The 15,162-nt window shown below is 36.7% G+C and overlaps 1 protein-coding gene and 2 pseudogenes across 1 annotated transcript; 1 reads left to right on the top strand and 2 right to left on the bottom strand.

The window, feature by feature from the left end:
- Positions 1-1,534: 1,534 nt before the first annotated feature.
- On the bottom strand, positions 1,535-3,619 carry LOC116141223 (annotated as a pseudogene).
- Positions 3,620-4,097: 478 nt separating this feature from the next.
- LOC116141222 lies at positions 4,098-5,922 on the bottom strand (annotated as a pseudogene).
- An 8,127-nt stretch (positions 5,923-14,049) lies between these two features.
- LOC116141251 lies at positions 14,050-15,031 on the top strand. The gene is made up of 2 exons (XM_031426775.1): positions 14,050-14,239; positions 14,346-15,031. Exons 1-2 carry the CDS (start codon positions 14,153-14,155, stop codon positions 14,919-14,921), a joined length of 663 nt encoding a protein of 220 aa, XP_031282635.1. The 5' UTR covers positions 14,050-14,152; the 3' UTR covers positions 14,922-15,031.
- Positions 15,032-15,162: the final 131 nt, after the last annotated feature.

Genomic DNA, 15,162 nt, shown 5'->3' with positions numbered 1-15,162 from the left:
GGGTAGACTTGGCAAAACAGGTTTGAACCTGCGGGTCGGACCGTACCTAGGTAAATAATATAGGGTATGGGTCTATATAATTGGACTCTTTTTTTTTTTTACTCGTATTCGGCCCTACCAGTTTTGTAAACGGGCGGATAGGGTTCACCCACGAAGTGCCCGTGATTTTTTTTTTTTAAAGTTAACGTAAATCCCTAATTCGGTAATTCCTAGAATCCAAGTGCCCAACACTGCCAACATCGCCTCTGGCCATTTCGCTTTGATTTCTGGCAAATTTCTCACCAAAACCGAGGGAAATCAACGCCCTAATCCTGATTGCTTTGTCCCTTGCTTGATCGACTAATATTTTGGTCGGATTTGGCCATTTTCCCCAATCACGCGAAGCTTCATCTCAGACCCCATCTGGCCATCTCCAGCGTCGTTGGCCTTCACAATCATTACCACAAGCATCGTCGTCCTCCATTGACCAAAACCCCCAAGGTTCCTGCCTTATTGATCCCCCCATTTGCCGGTCGCCGCCAAGTTAGGGTTTTTCCCTTCTAAGCTAGATTATGGTGGCTAAAATCGCTCCCATCACCACCCCTAGATGCACCGGTTTCCCCACTACAAAACCTTTATACCCCAGCACCTGGTAACTCGCCAATTGCCGCCCTTGTCATTGTTGTCTGCCGCCGCGTTTGGGTTGCCGTTTTCATTTGTTTTGGCTTCAATTTGACTGGCTTTTGGCTTGTTGGATTATCGTTTGTTTGGTGATTGCTTTTGGTTGTAATTTTGGGCTGCACAACCTACCCATGGCTGCCGTTTGTTTCTCTCCTATCGATGCACACCAAGTGTTCGACAGTTTGCCCTAACCAGCTTGCCTGCCTCAAACACCCAAGCACTTGTCCACCCATCTGCCACCCCTCACCAAGCCTCACAAACACTTACTTGGCCATCCCCCACCTTCTACCACTGCCCACGACCAACTGCCACTTTGAAATAAATGTAATAAATGAATTTGCAAGAGTTGATTGTGGGGGTGTGGTTGTAACAAATGAAAAGTGCAGGAATTATGGGGGTGTGACCGTTAAAATTCAAAACTGTATTCAAAAGTAACAGGTACCCACAGGTCCACTTGTACCTGTACAGGGTAGGGTGCGGGTCTAATTTTTTAGGCCCGTTTAGATCGCCCTATTTTGGACCCGTACCCATGGGACCTGTACCCCTGTGGGACTTGCACCCGTTTGGACCTAGCCTGTATCCGATTCACCCGCCGATTTTGCTAGGTCTACTTAAGGATGAAGGACTCTACGTGCAGATTGACATGCAGTCTTTGAGAGGTGGCTGACTTTCTTCCCTTCGAAGTTTTATGTGTCTTCTAAGGAGCTGACATGCGTCCTGGTGACAAGACACTTTGGGAGACACGTGATGAAGATTCAACTTACACGATTTTATCATCCAACAACTTCAATCAAAAATAAAATATGCAAAGGTTATCAATATTTTAACCACAACCCCTTTGACATACATTAATCCTCATTGAGATTATTAGAGCCTATAGGAGTTGATGAGTAGAATTCTTTGGCTCAATTTCTATTTGTAATGCCTGTTTGAAAACTGGAAACGGTTTTCTAGTGAAAGAATTATCCCTGCAACAAAGCTTCCAAGAAAATTTGGTCACCAAGTAATGAATTGTAGTTAGAGTTGCAATTTCCTGCAAACTCATATCCTGGACAGATTCTTGGTCCTCCTCCGAATGCTACGAACCCAAAAGGGGGTGCCTGTTTCTCAAAACGTGTTGGATCAAACTTCAATGGATCCGGGAAGAGCTTCTCATCCATTTGAGTCATTGATGATGCCAAAATTACTTGAATTTACATAAATTCACTGTTTATCAAATATTGGAGATCCATTTAAGGTCATTTACTAGGCCTTATTTGAATAAAGCTTATTAAAGAATAGTTTATTAGAATAGAGCTTATAAAATATAACTTTAGTATTAATTTATTAAAACAGATTTTAATAAACAAAAATAAATAAAGCCAAATTTATGGTTAATAAGGATATTTTTTTAAAAACACTTTACATCAGCTTAAAAGAGCTTATAGGACATATGTCGTAAAATAGTTATTCTAAATCTTTAAAGTTTATTTTTTTATTTATTTATTAAATACAACCAAACATTTAAATTTTTTTCAAATGTTTATGAATCAAATAAACTCTTTTTAGTAGTTCAACTAAACCTGTTCTTACTATTAAGAAGAGAGAGACGGTCATTTTCATATACCTGCCATCCTTTGGAGATAACATATCCTTCATATTCAAAATCGTGAGGGATTTCCTGAAGGCACCTAGTAATGGAGGGTCATTCTTAGAGTTCCAATGCCACTCTCCAAGTGTACTTCATTTTGGCTAGATCTTCCCAGTGAGGACCTCCCCTGAAGCTTTGCATTTAGCTATCCCTCTTGTTCTATAATCTCAAATTCAATAAGTTATCAATAATAAATGGCCATTCCCTTAAAAAGATGTGAAAAAATTGAATGATTTTGATATTCATACCTTGGATAATGTTGGCACAAACCAATTTATCAGTAGCTAAAAGCCTGACCAAGAAGGTAATAAGCACAGAGGAAGTGTTATATCTGCTATCATTATAATATGGTGTTATCTATGTTCTTCGTCGGATATTACTATTGAATCGTCCTTGCTTTTGATACAAGCAAGCAAGTGACGAGATCCTGATGAGGAAAAGCAATGTGTTGTTTGAGTGCCGCCCTCTTTTATGAATAAGAGCAGGATTATCTTTCTAGCTTCCACTAGCTTTGAGGCTACGGTGGAACCGAGTGAAGGGGAGATTATTGGTATTGACAACATTCCCTCCATCATATCATGGAAATGCTCTACAAGTTGATCCTTGTTCAATCAAATATGATTGAGCTCATTATGCTGAAGGTGAGGCTCTTCATCAATGGCATTACCTATGTTGTTGCAAAAATAGAGAGATGTCCAACATTAATTGCTACAGAGAAAGCAGAAAAACATAGAGAACTATTCCATTAATTTTGACATACCGCAACATTTTTTTTGTCACGCCAATGCAGCTCCAGATGGTTTTTGATTTCTTGATCCATTTTCCTACATATTGTTTCAGAACTTCAGGCTTTAAAAATGACACAAGAGCTCCCCTCATAAGCTTGTGGTCATCACCACTCAACTCAGTAATATTCAACCGCCGCAAATCCTTCGAATCGATGGCGGTTGCTGTTGGCAAGTGCCTTGCCATCACAAGTGTAGATAAATTTATTTGCAGCCTGCCCACAAAGGAATACTGTTGGGGTCCCAAAGAGACTGAGTTTGGAAATGGGACCATACTTTATTCTTTCGAACCATTTTCTGTAGTGTTGGTTTGCAAAGAATGTAACAACTGGTGTTTGGCCTATGATAGGCAACCCCAAGAACCTGGTAGCTTTTTTGAAGTTCTTTTTTCAAAAAATAAGCAGAAAATAGGATCAAGAAAAAATACAGAGCAAGATTCAGTCTATGGAGAGACTTTTAAGTGGGTGGTTGGTTAGAAAGATTCAATAATTGCAGCAATCGTGTCCTTATACATTGAAATAATCAAAAGAAATAATTTATCCATCTTATCAAAAAAAAGACAAGTTTTGAGCTTTGGGAATACAACTAGCTAATTCTTTCTTAGGATACGCCTAACTAGCCGCTGTAGAGCGGCTTTTTCATGAAATGCTCTAATCAGTACAGTTATTTAGGCCTGCTGGATTCCAGTTTTATCTTTCTTTCAAACTTGCGAAATCCAAAGATGCGTTGGCAGAGTGATTAATGGGTCTTTGGTATCAGTTTACAACACTTGCAGAAACTAGTATAAAGATGGATTGTCAAACTATTTTGAGCTTTTCACTTTAAGTATTGTAGCATAATCCTTCAAGCTTGTTTTTCAAATGATGAAAAAAGGCTTAGCGAGCTAACTTTTCTATGACAGGTGTATGATAGATATAGTGGCTCTTCCTTAAAAGGCTGAACAATTTTTTAATAAACCAAATATATGTTACATGATTAGTTTTTCATAGAGATTAATAGAACCAGTACAAAGTTCACTGAAACTATTTTGGCTGAATTTGTATTGGTGTCCCTCTTGAAAGATGGCATTGGATTTTTGGAGAAAGTGTCATACAACTGAGTTTCCATGTGAATTGGGTCACCAAGTAATGAATGGTTCTTAGAGTTTCAATTCTTGCAAACTCATATCCAGGACAAATCTTGGTCCTCCTCCGAATCCACAAAACCATAAGTGGGATTGAAGCCTGTTTCTCGAACCGTGTCGGATCAACTGATGGATCAGGGAAGATCTCTCATCCATGTGTGTCAAGGATGCACCCAAAACGATCTGAAATTTCGGAAAGTACATATTAGATAATTCTTGGTATCAAAATATACGTAAGTTAATCAAATTTAGTTTCATACTTGCCATCCCTGGGGGATTGTGAATCCTTCATATTCAAAGCTTTAAGGACTTTTTGAAGGGGCCTAAAACAGGCGGGTACATCCTCAAAGTTCCAATGCTACTCGCCAAGTGTACTTCATTTTGGCCAGGTCATCCCAGTGAGGTGCTCCCCTGAAGCTTTGCTCTTAGTTATTCTCTCTGTTCTACAATCTCAACCAACAACTCAATAAGTTTGTTTGATAATTAGCATTGAAAATTAAATATTTGCATCCTTGAACAATGTCTCATAAACTGTAGGATTTGTGGCTAAAAGCCTGACCAAGAAGGTGATGAGAACAGAGGATGTGTCATGTCCAGCAATCATTAAAACTATGACATTGTTTACTATTTCTTCATCCGATAAAATAATTGAATTTTCGCTATTTCGGATGCTAAGCAAGCAAGTTATGAGATCTTGATGGGGAACAGCAGTTTGATGCTTCAATGCGCCCTCTTTCATGTATAAGGTCCAAGATCATTGATCTAAATTTCGCTCTAGCCTGAAGGCCTTGACGAAAGGATGTGAAGGTAAATTTATTGCTAATGACACTGAGCCATCAATGATTTGTCGTAGAAGCTTTATAAGGGCATCTCTGCTTGCGCCTTGTTCTATCCAAATAGAAGAGAACTCATTATGTTGAAGGTGAGAGTCTTCATCGATGGCATCACCTATGTTGTCATAGAAAATTATTATCAATACACATTTCATCAAAGAGAAACAGAAAGCATACAAACTCAAAGTATATAGATTTAGATGTTAATGTCAAAAAAATATTCTGCTTATGTTTTAACTATCAAAAGATTTAGACATACTGCAATGTTTTGCTTGCCATGCCAGGTGATCTCAGGTGTTTTCTGATTTCTTCATCCATTTTCCCAACATATTGCTTCAGAACTTCAGGCTTCAGAAATGACATAAGCATTCCCCTAACACGCTTGTGGTCATCTCCATTTAACTCCAAAATGTTCCTCTCACCACAAATCATTTTGAAGGATGGTGTTGCTGAGGGCCAAGAGTATCAGCATCACAAGTGTACACAAACTTGTTTGCAGCCTGCCCTGAAGAAATACTGCTGGGGTCCCAAAAAGACTGAGTTATTTAATAGGACCATATTGCCCAATTCTCTCGTGAAACCATTGTTCCATTGTGTCAGTGTGCATGGCGTGTTTCCTAAATTGGTAAACCCATAGAGCCTGGAGGAAGCTTTTTGGAATTAGTTCTCCTTGCCAACTGGATAAAATAGTACAGAGGTAGAAGGAAAACGAGTAAACTGAAATAGATTGAAAGGTTCATAGCTGAAATTATTAGACAGGAAAACTTCTGGTGAAGATTGGTTCCTTATCAGGGACCATATACAGAAAAGCAGTATGGTCTCTCGTGTTTTCTTCTTGATGTTTAATGGTAAACAAAAAGGAACTGGGTATCTTTGATTGAAGTTCTCCATCTTATCATAAAATCATGCAAGTGTTTGGACCTTTCATCAAAGACAAAAAAGGTCATTGTTTTGCCATTGTTAAGCGATATTTGTAATGAGAGCTGCTGTCCAAGTGAAAGCATTAATACTATCAAACAACTTCTAAATGCTAATCTGCGATGTGATGGCCTAAGACCTGGTAAAACCACGGTAAGCTGTTTAAAAATTATTTAACCATGTAACAATGGCTTTATTTTATTTACAATCTGAGATCAAACGTATCCAAAGTTATTAAAAATATTAAGTATCTTTCGATGGAGGGGTTTTGCTAGTCGCGGAGGAGGGTGTAGATGATACTCTTGTAACGCTAAATGTAATTTTAAGTGAGTATATAATGTATTTCAAAAACAATAGATGCATTTAATAATAAACGATGTTACAAAGAGGTATATGAAACAAATTTTAATATGTAGATACTAGGGTAGAAATGAACTGTTGGTAAAAACCACTCGCGTCATGAAAAAAGCAAGTCTCATAAATTGAATCTTTGAGTCCATCGATTGTACTAGTATTGTTGTTCACAAATTCATTCACTTTGTTAGTTTAATTGATATTGACAAAGTTCTTTGGCTCAATTTGTATTTGCAATCCCTGCTTGAAAACTGGAAAAGGATTTCTAGAGAAGGAAGTGTCCATGCAACACAGCTTCCATGGAAATTGGGTCACCAGGTAATGAATGGTAACTAGAGTTTCAATTCTTGCGAATTCATATCCGGGACAAATCCTTGGCTCTCCTCCAAATGAGCATTAGCCTCTTCCTCAAAATGTGTTGGATCAAACCGTGATGCATGCAGCCCAAATTATGAAATTACCTAAAATTGATGAAGAGAGTTCATGTCAAAAATGAATTTTAGGAATCAAATACATACTAATTACTTAAGGATATAGTAATGTTAATTTGCAGAGAAATGAGTGGGAAAAATATACGATGAATTCCCCCTAGGGGCTCAGCCTGGTGGTTTAAGGTCCATTTTTTTTATTAACCACTTGAAATCGTAGAAATAAGGAAATAAAAATGATATATATATATTTGTCTTACATTCCATCCTTTGGGAATAGTATTCAAAATCTTTAACAACCTTCCTGAAGGAATCTAGCAAAGGAGGATACATGCTTAGGGTCTCTAATGCTAACAATTGTAAATACTCAGTTAGCATGTTTGCTTATCAATCTCTGAAAATTGATTTATTTGCATTTACTTTTTTCTGAAATATACACCTTTTACCACGGTAGCATAAATAGACAGCGAAAAGTCTGATTAAGAAGGTGAGAAGCACAAAGGATGTGTCATATCGGCAGTCATTATATAATCTACAATTTCCTCGTCTGATAATGATATTCAATTTGTTTTTTCAAAGATTCAAAAACTCAGTAAAACTAAGAAGACAAACTGTAGAAAAGTTTTTCTTATACTTCACATATAAAACTGAATGTGAACATCTTCCATATTAATGATGGTTTTAAAAGCTGGAGAATTCTAAGGAAAAAACTGAAGCAAAGTTAACTTACAAAAGCATAATGCGAGAATGATCTGAATTCATTAAGCAACAAGGCAAAATATACAAAGATTACTACACTGTTGCACCTACTTTGCAGTAGGTTTTACAATCAAAATAATCAGCCATACTTTGCTAACAACTACAAACACATCACATTACATTAACACCTAATCAACAGAAGATTTTTAGCTGAATTTACCTAAGGTGTACGTTATGTCAATTAAAGAAATTCTGATGCATTACAGTAGAACCAAACAGCAACAGAGCTTCAGTTTTTTGCCGCCAAAGTATGCAGCTCCAGTATTACAAAAATGTGACCAACTTCATGATCAACACTCCTCCTTGATATTCATGCTGGAAACTCCAAGTTTGAGTCTGAATTCTTCAAACTTGGACTTATTCAATCCTTTGGTAATAATATCAGCAACTTGGTTCTTTCCCAAGCAACGAACCAAGCTGATTTCTTTGTTTTGCTCGGCCTCTCTCACAACATGTTATTTAATTTTGATGTCTTTAGTTTGACCATGGAGAATAGGTAATTGAGTTCTCAATAAATAAATACGTGCAATTACCTACAAACTTTTGATGAGAAACTTTGCTAATCCATTTTGAGTGTGGACATGTTAAAACTAGATGGTCAACATCGATTCCCATAGATATACAATAATCATAAAATGTTTCGGATGAAAATTCACCACCATCGTCTAGTCGTATTAATTTAATTGGATAGTTAGAGAAATGTGCTCTCAACTTGATATGGATCCACATATATCCCCTTGAATCCTTGCTAGGAATGATGGGGATTCCATGCCAATCTTGAAAGAATATGACCTGGCCACGAATTTTGCCTTGTGAACATACGATAAAAAGTTTCTCACTAGACGATAATATTTTTTGATTCTCAAGTGGATGTCCATGTGAATTTTCAATAGTCCTATGCATCATCATAGATCTGAAGTGACCAAGATAGATATGCCAAAACATAAAAACTTTTGGATCAATGAACTTCTGGTTCAAGATTGCATAGGTTTCTATACTATCATAAAGAGATAGCATGAAGCTTCTCTAGTACACGCTTTTGGCTCAATGCACTACAAGTGATAAAAAGAAATTCTTTATTGTTTTCACTTGTGGTCTCAATATGGTATCCATTGCATCTTATATCTTTAAAACTGAATAGATATCTTATGGAGCTACTTATAAGGCATCACAGATACTCATCTTGGTCCCATTTAGCTTCTATTAAAGTCGGAGTTGAGAAAAAATACTTATCTTTAAATTATCTTTAAGATCATGTGTGTTGTTGCACTATCTGCCAAGCACATTTCCTCGTTATTTTTGGGAATCAATGCTTCAGTTTTAAAGTCCATATCCTTTCATGCATAAAAATGTTTACATCATCTATGATATTCACAAAATCATGAAAGGAAGGAGTACATGGTAACAGAAGATACAAAAAATTCATGACTCCAAACATGCATGACTTCAAAACAACATAAAGGTAATAAACATTAATCCTTCAGGGCTTGTGCATCATCATCACCAATCAAATGACCAATATTTCCATTTGGACTTGAAAAAAAGTCTGAGACATCAAGATTTACAAGACCAACTATATCAGAATCATCAGTAAGATTTGTCTCTTATCTTTTTTTCTTTATTTTTCATAGAAGCATGATATAGGTCCACCAAATGTTTGGGAGTATGACAGATACGTGCCCAGTGGCCTCTACCACCACATCTATAACACTTGATTTCATTATTTCTTGACTTTCTGCAATTATTTCCTTCTCTTGTGCTTAGGTTAGTCTTATCCCACTTCTAATGGTTTGACTGAAACTTCTTAGCCTAACCACCTTCAGGTCAGACATCCATGATCATACCCAGGCGCACAATTATTATTTTTGGTGGTTGCGTTCACAATGGTACGACGCTAGTAGGGCGAGTTTGGTGGTTTCTCAATAAGAGTTCATTATTTTGCTCAGCAACAAGTAAACATGAGATTTATAAAACTTTTTGAAGTTACGTTCCCAATATTGTTGCTATAAGACCATATTTGAGGGATGGAATATGGAAAATGTTTTTCCTAACATCATATTCTCAGTGATATTTTCTCCACAAAATCTCAATTGAGAAAAATTTTGAACAAAGCTGAGTTGTACCTGTAGACGTAAAAATCTATCTATACAGAAGGGGGGTCTGATCCCATGAGGATGAGGCCACTAGCGATCTGCTGTACCTACATACGTAGAAAAACACACGCCTGAAGCGAACGGAAAACACAAGGCTGAAAGGCTAATATAGTGAGGGCTAAGGAGTAAGAGGTTACCGGAAATCTAGTCGGGGACTATGACTACGGCGGTGAAGTGAAACTCTCAAGTAGGAGCTTCGGGTGTGAAGGTGTAATGTAGTGTCCTTTGTGGGAGGGCTGACCTTTGCTTATATAGTGACTGTCTGGTCTCCCAATCCTGGTAGAAGTAGGAGTCCTAGTATGACTCTGATGCAAACCCTAGAAAAATTAGGGCCGTGGTAAGCTGTCTTACCAGTGTCCGAATAGGAAGGTGATTCTGATTAGGAGAGTAACTTCGAGCAAGAAAGTGATCAGGAATAGTAAGGTGATTTTGATCGGGAGATTGATCAGGAGTAGGAAAGTATTCTGAGGGCGCTGTGAGCTTTGGACTCGCCCATGGACTTTAGGAAATGGACTGGGATTAGGAGGCTCGTGCCCACTTGTGTTGGACCGGCTATATCTTGTACCGAATGGGCCTAATCCGGCTGGGTGACATCGGGATTGGGCATGACTTTTTCTTCAGTGTCAGGCCCGTTCCTCCTATTTGGACCAAAGACGATTTTTGGCCCTAACAGTATCCAGTAACAATTTTATAATCTTGTAAACGTAAGAGAGTCTAGTCAATAGAGCTCGTGGGACTGTCATTGATTTTTGGTGGTCAAATCTTTCTTTCAAAATTTCCCAAGCTTAATTGGATCTTTTACATCCACATACTCAACTGTCAATCAACAAGGCTCATGGATTCCAGCTGAAGAACAATGTCAAGAGCCTATTCAATATAATTTTTGTCCATCAAGCTTAAGAATATTATATTGAAGCTTGATGATGTTTGACATTCTGAAAAACTTTAAATAAAGAAAGAATAAAATAAATATTATAATGAATAATATAACTGTAAAAAATATAAAATGCAAAGGATAAAAATTATGAAAAGAATAATGGGGGTGAAATATTATTTTCATCTTTATCACACAACTTTTTCGAACATCATCATTGTCCTCTCTTGCTTTTATTTACTTTAATTTTAGGCAATAACAAACTTAATTTCTAGTTTTAATGTAAAATAATGACATAAGAATTCTAGGTTCTTTAGGATAAAATAAAGTATCGATAATTAAATCAGAAATTCAAGTTCTATTAATATAAAAAAATTATATCAAAACTTCAAGTTTGACAATGTCAAATAATTGTATCAGAACTTCAGGTTTTGCCAACGTTGAATAATTGTCTCATTTTTGCAAACTTCAGGTTGCAAAATAATAATTGTCTCACATTTGTAAATTTCTTGTTGCAAAGAAATAATATTGATATAGTACTCATGATGATAAATGTGTAGTAAATATGAGATTAGAATAAGAAATAAGATGATAAATATGAATCCAAGAAATAAACAAAAATGGTTAGAAATATATAATAAATTGCAGTGTTAGATAATGTAAAAATTCTCTTTATTTTCTGATGTGGAAGATCCAACTTAATAGTGACGATCACAGAGCATACTCATTGAGATAATTATATGAAATATATAACGTACAATAAATTAAGCATGTAATAAGAATAATGTTAACAAATTAAATGCGTAACAATGATAAAAAAAAAAAAAATATCGCAATATAACAATGATAATATAGAAATCTACTAGAGTCGTTCATGCTTATTGTTAGGATAATGCCTTGAATCCCACATTGCTGGGGAAAAAAAGTTGCTAAAGGACTTTCCCCTTTAAATAGACTAGTAGTTTGAGCTTTTAAAGTATTTCAAAATGTGTAAGAAAAGACACAAAAAAAAAAAAAAAAAAAAAAAATAGTCAGTGGGTTGTTATTAAGGGTATAATTGGGCTTTTGGGGATAGTGTAAAGAGTTTGCAATTTTTCTCTTTTAAAATTGCATAGTTGAAAGTTTTTGCTTAGTGTTGTTTGAGTGGATAGTAAATGTAGACTAAATCGATTTGGCTGAACCACTTTAAAATCCTTGTGTTTGATTTGCTTTATTTTTTTAGTTGCTTACTTTAGGCTGCGTTTGTTTCGGTATTTAAAAAATTGTCAATGAGTTTCTCAATAAAGGGTACAGTAAACACTTTGTTTGGTTCAGATATCCATCAAATGCAACTCAGTATTTTTTGACCGTTGTGAGTTTTTTGCATTTATTTTTCCCAACAACAACTGACATCTTCTCTGCATACACCCGTGACTTCTCCTCTCACTCAGTCCATCAACGAATATTGAAGCACACTGAAACATCTTTACTCCACTATTCCTCCTTCTCCTTCTCGCCCAGCTGCTACAAAGCTCTTCATTTCCTGAAATCTCATCATTTACTCCACTATTCTCCACCAAAGCAGATTGTTGGTTTCTAATCCTTCAACGATGTCGTTCTCTGAGTCATCAAGAGTGATGGGTGGACAGCGAGAAAGCGTAGGGTAAGAAAGAGGCGCAGGATATATAAAACGGCTCTCTTCACCACCGTGCGCAAATTAGGGCTACTCTTTGAACAATTCTCAGTTTCAACTTTCAATCAAAGGCGCTGCCGATCTGTTGGTACCTTCCACTTTCAGAATTTTATTTTGATTTTTATTTTTTCAATTTCTAAGCTTTACATATTACCATTTTGTACCGTAATGAATTAAGAACTGGAAAAAAAATGACAATTTTTATTGTATGATGCAGTGAAACTTAAAACCCAGTTGTGTTTTTTGTGTTTCTGGAAACGAGTAGGGACGTCGTTTTGCAGAATGTGTTGTGAATATGGTGGAATTTTGGTGTATGTATGTGTCTTGTGATTGTGGTTATATGGTTTGACAGAGAGGACTTGTTTGGAAAGTTTCAATTTTGATGGGTGGTTGGTAATGTGGGAATTTATGAATGGTTTGTGATGGTTGAGTAATTTGTTGTAGTTTAGTTCTGTGTGTGGACATAGGTGATAGCTACCACAAGTTTGGAGTTAGACCCATTAGGACCACCTACTTGGTGAAAAATCATTTTTGGTTTTTTGGTTCCTTATGATTAATGGATTCGGTGGGGCTAGTTTTGTCTTGAGTTTGACTAAATGGGATAAGATATATGGTGCTGGCTATTTTTCATGTGGTTTTTTATTTCTTCCTTTTGTCATGACAGCTCTGTCTGGAAGCTTGGTGTGTTTGAGCTGTATGGTGATAGGTCACTCACTGATTCTCTTTATGTTGCTTTAAAGATTACATTATCAATTCCCTTGGCTGATATTTTGGCCTTCCGGAAGGTATAACTTTTTTCATTGAGTTTATGCATATTGCTCTAAACCTGTTTTTGCCAGTCATATTCATACAATTTATAATATCCTTGCTTTGTTAATATGCATAACCTCTGCTGCATGTACCCAGCTTATTTCATCTGTACCATCTGCTATATTTACCCTGCTTAAGCTCCAATGTAGTTTATTTGTTTCTGTTTGGTGCACCATATATCTTATGCCATTGAGATATATCTTATGATTAATGGAAAAATCAACTTCATGCCTAGCATTGCTGTCTTATCTATGGACAACTATAATGATGCTAGTCGACTTGTTGATGGAAAGCTGATAATTTCTTCACAAGATTGGAGAATGTATATGGGTCTTTAGTAATCATTTATTGTCTGATTTAATTATGGCGAAATCTTGGTTTTATTTGTTAGGTGAGCATAATAATTTGAAAGTATTAACCTTGGCTGTTTCTCTAACTCTGACCCATTTCTTTTTTGCATTTTGTGCCTTAATGAATAAAGAATTTGTAGATTATTTTATATGCAGAGTTAAATTTAAAGGCTGGAAAGTCAGTCCAGGTTCTTATTCATTCCAGCAAACTAATCAATGGTTTGAATAGGTGATGATTTGTCTAACTTATGTATTAATCATTTTGTAGGTTGATAACTGCAAGTCACTTACAATGCCATGAACAATTGTACATGTCACTCAGCCCACCATCGCAGAATTGATCACTACTTTCGACGCCAGAAGACAGGTCGACGTTTATTCAGAATTGGGGTACACAAAAGACCTTGTTGGTCTACCTTGACCGTCGTGTCCCCCGTACTTTCTGTTGAAAGCAGTGTTGGGTCAAACGAGGTAATATTTTCTGTATGTTTTGTTTATAATGTTATATGTTGCATATGTTTATATTGATATGTATCCTAATTGTTACAATATTTCAATCATGATTGTTCTTCTCACCCTACTATTATTAGATGAGTGAGTCCGTTCAATGGACTGCTGAACTCACCCATAGGTTCTTAGAACTGTTGGCTGAGCGGGTGAAAACAACCCACGGTACTGCAATAAGAGCTTCTGACCATAGGAGGATTAGTGAACAATTACAAAATGTAGCGCAGAAGAAATTGGAAGTGCAACAGTTGGCTTCTAAGTACCAACGCTTGCGATCAACATACAGGTCTTGGCGTATGCTAATAGGACATACGGGGTTTGGTTGGGATCACGAGTCCCAAACTCCAACATGTCCTAAAGAGATATGGGAAGAATATATAAAGGTAAATAACATTTTCTTTTTTCCAATTCTTATAACGCAGTAGTCGGTATGCACTTTTTGTTTTGGGTAAATATAAATTAATGTGTATGTTTGTTTTTCAATAACAGCAAAACCCTGGTGCGCAGCAATTCCTACATAAAGGACTCGTTGATAGAGAGTTATATGAGGTCATATTCGAGAAGCAAAATGCAACTGGCAGATTTGCTTTCACATCTGCATCTGAACCTGCGGCATCCACCGTGTGTTTTTCCGATCCCATCGAGGCAAACATGAATGAAGATGACTTCGATCCTGATCCAGATAGATCAACTGGAGAAAAACGATCTAATAGGTATGGAGATAGCAGATCCGTAAATAGGAGGAGGAGAAGGAGAGACGAGGAGGGAAACCCATTTTTGGGTGCGATGACTCAGTTGGCGCAAGCTATTTCCAATAAGACTATGGGATCTGCGGCATCAACTCGCAGTGGCGGTGATGGGACCCAAGAGAACACAAGTGGTTGGACGGATCGATATTCCCTGGAAAATTGTCAGTCAATTTTGGAAAGTATGCAACTTCCACCGCAAGTATATTTGGATGCTATGAAGTACTTAATTGCCAACCCAGAGTGGCGTCAGCTTATGGTGAACATGTCACATGCGAACAGGGAATTTTGGGTTTATAATGATATCCGTCGTACGTAGATGACGGTTTAGGACTTCCTTGTTGAACTTGTTTTCGGTTGTTAGTCTTTATTGATTCTGTTGACATATGAGATATTTTTATATTTACTTTCTTCGTATTACAGACTTCACTTGCTTTGTTCTAAGAATCGATACACCATCTGTTGTTGTGCAATGATTCATATCTTTAAAATTGAATGTTATTTATTTGTTTAGTATTAAAAAAGTATGAACTAATGGAAGCAAAGCTCATAATGGACAG

Source organism: Pistacia vera, unplaced genomic scaffold (assembly GCF_008641045.1).
Source record: "Pistacia vera cultivar Batoury unplaced genomic scaffold, PisVer_v2 Contig396, whole genome shotgun sequence".
Lineage (NCBI taxonomy): Eukaryota > Viridiplantae > Streptophyta > Magnoliopsida > Sapindales > Anacardiaceae > Pistacia > Pistacia vera.
Note: the sequence above shows the minus strand (reverse complement) of the source record. Positions and strands in the feature narration are given on the sequence as shown.

Coding starts and splice junctions, on each gene's coding strand:
- LOC116141251 (XM_031426775.1), top strand. CDS start 14,153: ATGCTAATAGGACATACGGGGTTTGGTTGGGATCACGAGTCCCAAACT. Junction 14,240..14,345: donor TATGGGAAGAATATATAAAG/GTAAATAACATT, acceptor TTTCAATAACAG/CAAAACCCTGGTGCGCAGCA.